The 4,724-nt window shown below is 54.4% G+C and overlaps 1 protein-coding gene across 1 annotated transcript; it reads left to right on the top strand.

Annotated features, from left to right (window-relative positions):
* Positions 1-1,569: 1,569 nt before the first annotated feature.
* Aanat (aralkylamine N-acetyltransferase) lies at positions 1,570-3,092 on the top strand. Its single transcript, XM_052197593.1, has 3 exons — positions 1,570-1,732; positions 2,160-2,314; positions 2,787-3,092. The coding sequence occupies exons 1-3, from the start codon at positions 1,570-1,572 to the stop codon at positions 3,090-3,092; spliced, it is 624 nt and encodes a 207-aa protein (XP_052053553.1).
* The last annotated feature ends 1,632 nt before the right edge of the window (positions 3,093-4,724 follow it).

The following is a 4,724-nucleotide window of genomic DNA, read 5'->3' as shown; positions in this document are numbered from 1 at the left end:
ATATGCATGTGTATGTATATGTGCATGAATGTATGTGAATATGTGTATGTATGTATGTATGTATCTATGTATGTGTGTGTGTGTATGTGCAGTCCTGTGAGTGCATGCCAGAGGTTAGCTTTGGGTGTCATTCTCCAGGAACTGCAGGAACTGTCTACTTCATCTCTTGGGACAAGGTCTCTCACTGCTCTGAAGCTCACCAAGTGGGCTGGGGTGGCTAGGAGAGCCAGCGAGTCCCAGGGATTTGCCCAACCCTGTGCCTCTGGTGCTAGGATATAGATGCTGCTGGGCGGCAGCCATGCACCGGGTTTTTCATGTCCAAAGGCTTAGATCTTCATGCTTGAGCTAGCTCCATCGCCCATTTAAAAAGAACATCCGTACTGCATTCTAGTTACTTATCTTATGTGCACATATGTATTGTTTATTTTATGTGCACGTGCGGTACACACACGCGGAAGCCAGAGGACCACTGTGGAAGTCAGTCCTCTCCTTCTATCATGTGGGTCCCTGGGATTGAACGCAGGCTCTCAGGCTTGGTGGAAAGTCCCTTACCTGCTGAGCCATCTCACCTGAACTCCTCAGCCCCTTGTGAAGGCAGAGGGATGGAAGAGATCCTCTAAGGATCACCGCTTTGTAGGGTGTCATGAGAAAGAGGGCATCACACCCATGTGTTCTATGTGCCTAAGCTGATGAGACAGGCATGTCGTCTGAGTGTCCTCCATACCTGGCCCTCCTGACCTCAGACTCTCCAGTCTTAGGCTCTTTAACGTCTTAGCCCCCATCTCCTCAGCGTGACCTAGTCTGACGTCAGGCTCACATTAATTAAAGAGCTTTTCCTCCTGGACTGAAGTCTGAGACAATCTAAAAAGCTCTCAGCTTAGGGGAGGATAGACCGCCCAAAGATTGACAGCGTGTATGAGTTCTACTTCAGCCCTGAGCTCAGTGCCCCGCACCCACAGCGGGGGCTCACAACCACCTGTGGCTCCAGCTCCAGGAGATGCTTCACCTCTGGGCTCTGGAGGCTTTTGCACACAGCCACACAAAGATTTGCACACACACACATTTCCTTCAAAAAATGAAAACTAAAAAAACTCTCCTGGCCATAGTGTCTCACTCAGAAGACAAGAAATCCTTTGGACGAGACAAGTCACGTGACTGGTAGTAGCTCCTTAACTGGAGGTATGAGGGGCCTGCGAGCCTGCCCACCTCACAGATTCAGAAGAGGCTGGAGGTTCGTGGCCCCTGGCTCTACTACCCTCTTGGGGTACAATGCTTACATACAGTTATGGTGCCCACAGCCTCCCAAGGCTGGAGGGCGTATAGTAGAGTCTGGGGCTTTGACCAATTGCTCCAAGGGACTTCTAGCTCATGAGTGAAAGAGAGGAAATCACACTAACATTGCAAGCTCCTGGAATTTGCCTTGAGGTCCAGGCACCTGGGGACAGGCTCTACCCCAAGAGATGCCTGACTTGCATTCTTTGCAATGGAGGCCAGACTCTCCCTCTTCTCTGGCAGCGCTGAGGGACCACATCTGAAGCTGGGGAGCCCCGGGGAGGGTTCCGTGGCCAGATGCCCATGTTGAACATCCACTCCCTGAAACCTGAGGCCCTGCACCTGCCACTCGGGACCTCGGAGTTCCTAGGCTGCCAGCGGCGCCACACACTCCCTGCCAGCGAGTTCCGCTGCCTCACGCTTGAGGATGCCACCAGTGCCTTTGAGATTGAGCGGGAAGGTGAGTGGGGCTTGGGCGGGTGCTCTGAACGAGCGAGCTCCCAAGGCTCTTGCCTTTAGGAGTCAAATTTGACTCCTCTCTTTCTCTCTGTCTCTGTCTCTCTCTCTCTCTGTCTCTCTCCCCTCTCTCTGTCTCTCTCTCTGTCTCTGTCTCTCTCCCCCCTCTCTCTGTCTCTGTCTCTGTCTTTCTCTCTCTCTCTCTCACACACACACACACACACACACACACACACACACACACACGGGTGAGGAGAGATGCGGGGACAGGGGAGAGATGGAGGTGTGCTCTAGAGTAGGAAGCAACAGCCCAGAGTCCCATGGTTTCCCAGGCGAGGCAGGGTCATCTGAGTGACCGACCGCGTCTGTGCACACACAAGCCACAGGCCCTTGCACAGCAAGCATCTGTTCGTCCCTGCCTTCCGCTGCAGCCTTTATCTCTGTCTCGGGCACCTGTCCCCTGCACTTGGATGAGATCCGGCACTTCCTCACCCTGTGTCCAGAGCTGTCACTGGGCTGGTTTGAGGAAGGCTGCCTTGTGGCCTTCATCATCGGCTCGCTTTGGGACAAGGAGAGACTCACTCAGGTGAGGGCGGGGCGAGCTCCGCAGAGATGGGAGTCTCCTTCCGAAGCAAAGCGTGAGTCCGAGCGGCAGGACCCCTCCCAAGGCAAGAGCCCTTCTGCCCATCCCTTTAGAGCAGCGGTTCTCAACCTCCCTAACACTGTGACCCTTTAAACACAGTTCCTCATGTCATGGTGACCCCCCTCCCAACCACAAAATCACTTTCACTGCTGCTTCACGACTATAATTTTGCTATTGTTTCAAGTTGTAACGTAAATATCTGTGTTTTCCGACAGTCTTAGGCAACCCCTAAGAAACAGTCGTTTGAATTGTTGAGATTTGCTGTAGATGTGGGTTGCGGTGGGGTCCTGTCTGGTAAGAAGGGAGCCCTGGACACTCCTGGTACTCAGGACACCCTTCCTTTTGGTCTGGTTGGGTTTGGAGGAGCAGGTATCAGCAGCTGTAACCAGGCATCTGTCCCTTGCCTACCCCCCAGGAGGCGCTGACACTACACAGGCCCGGAGGCCGCACCGCCCACCTGCACGTTCTGGCAGTGCACAGAACCTTCCGGCAGCAGGGCAAGGGCTCTGTCCTGCTGTGGAGATACCTTCACCACCTGGGCAGTCAGCCGGCTGTGCGCCGGGCTGTGCTCATGTGTGAGGAAGCCCTGGTCCCCTTCTATGAGAAGTTTGGCTTCCGGGCTGTGGGCCCGTGTGCCATCACCGTGGGCGCTCTCACCTTCACGGAGCTGCAGTGTTCATTACGGTGCCACACCTTCCTGCGCAGGAACAGTGGATGCTGACCCACGTTGTGCCCTTGGCCGCGGCGAGGGTGGGAGTGGCGGCTCAGGGGCTCCTGCCCACCTCCCGTGTCACATCCTTCTCTGCCTAGAGTCCATCCAACTAGAGCTGGCTAGCAGGAAGGGAGACAGCGGTTCTCAGCTGGAGAGGTAAGGGTCAATAAAGAGGACAGGAGGTGGCTTCCCCTCAGCACAGACTGCTGTCTGTCCCCAGACGACCTCTTGCCTTCTGAACTGTGCACAAAGCAGGACCCGGATGGGAAATGGGTCAGGGGGAGGTTTGCCCCACACTTCCTCCTCTGCCTGCTGTTTCTGTGCGCCAGTGCAGTGCCCTGGTCCTTGGGAGCCTTCACTCTGGGCCAGCCTGACATCCCTCCCCAGCTCCTAACGCTGGGAATGAGGGACAGCCAGGAGCCGGGGACTTGTGAATGGTGGCATCCTTGGGGTAGGGACATGCAGCAGAGCCAAACTGCACTTGGGCACCAGTGTGCGGGCCCACCCACCTGCCTCCCTGGGTTCCCCTTCTATCCTGGTTCCCCCAGTACTGGCACCTCTGCCTACGAATAAAGCAGCTCTGTCCCCAGTGGCTGTGGCTCATGGTGTGGGCAGAGCCTTCTTCACCAAGCTGACTGGAGCAAGCGCATGGCCTCCTCCCCGCCGGACCACCTCTGCCAGAACGGGCTATTCTTGCTACCCATCAGCCTGACGGCCCTGGAGGAAAGGCAGAGCAGTTGGGGCTGAGGTCTCAGGGCCCTACATGTAACCCAGTTCTCTCAGGGCCCTTGGGGGCTCCGTGGGGATCGCAATCTGGTTTCTGGTTCAACTAGATGACAGAGATCCCAAGTGGTCCAATCTGCTTCAGCCTCATGGCTGCCACCTTCACAGCTACAAGCTTTTCTCTTTCAAATAAAAACATTGTTTTGGCCAGGCAGTAGTGGCGTACACCTTTAATTGCGGTACACAGGAGGCAGAGGCAGGTGGATCTCTTAAGTTCTAGGTCAGCCAGGGCTACACAAAGAAACCCTATCTCTGAAAAAAAAAAAAAAAAGAAAGAAAGAAAGAAAGAAAAAAAGAAAAAAATATGAAAGGGTTTCACTCTACAGCTCAGGGTAGCCTGGGATTCACTCTATAGCCCTGGCTGTCCCGGAACTCACTCTGTAGACCAGGCTAGTCTCAAACTCAGAAATCCACCTGCCTCTGCCTCCCTCCTAAGTGCTAGGTAGGATTAAAGGCACGTGCCACCACTGCCCGGCTGTTTTGTCTATTTTTGAGATAAGGTTTTCCTGTGTAGACCAGGCTGGTTTCAATCTCAAGAGATCCGTCTGTTTCTGTCTTCCTGGTGCTGGGCTTACAGGCATGGCCACCACCACCTAGCTTGAGTAATTTTTTAATATTTATTTTTATATACGTGTATGTGTGTGAGAGAGAGAGAGAGAAAGGAGAGTGGTTGGGGGCGTGCTCAGAGGCCAGAAGAGAGCACTGGATCCCCTGGAGCTGGAGTTGCAGTAGTTGTGAGCCACCTGACACGGTGCTAGGAACTGGACCCAGGTTCTCTATAAGGACAGGAAGTGACCTGTCTCCACAGCCCCAAGGTCTAGCTTTCCTTCTCCTGGAGGTCTGAGGCAAAAAGCACTA

The sequence above is a fragment of the Apodemus sylvaticus genome, chromosome 10 (genome assembly GCF_947179515.1).
Source record: "Apodemus sylvaticus chromosome 10, mApoSyl1.1, whole genome shotgun sequence".
Classification (NCBI taxonomy): Eukaryota; Metazoa; Chordata; class Mammalia; order Rodentia; family Muridae; genus Apodemus; species Apodemus sylvaticus.
This window is presented reverse-complemented; position numbering and strand designations above follow the sequence as displayed.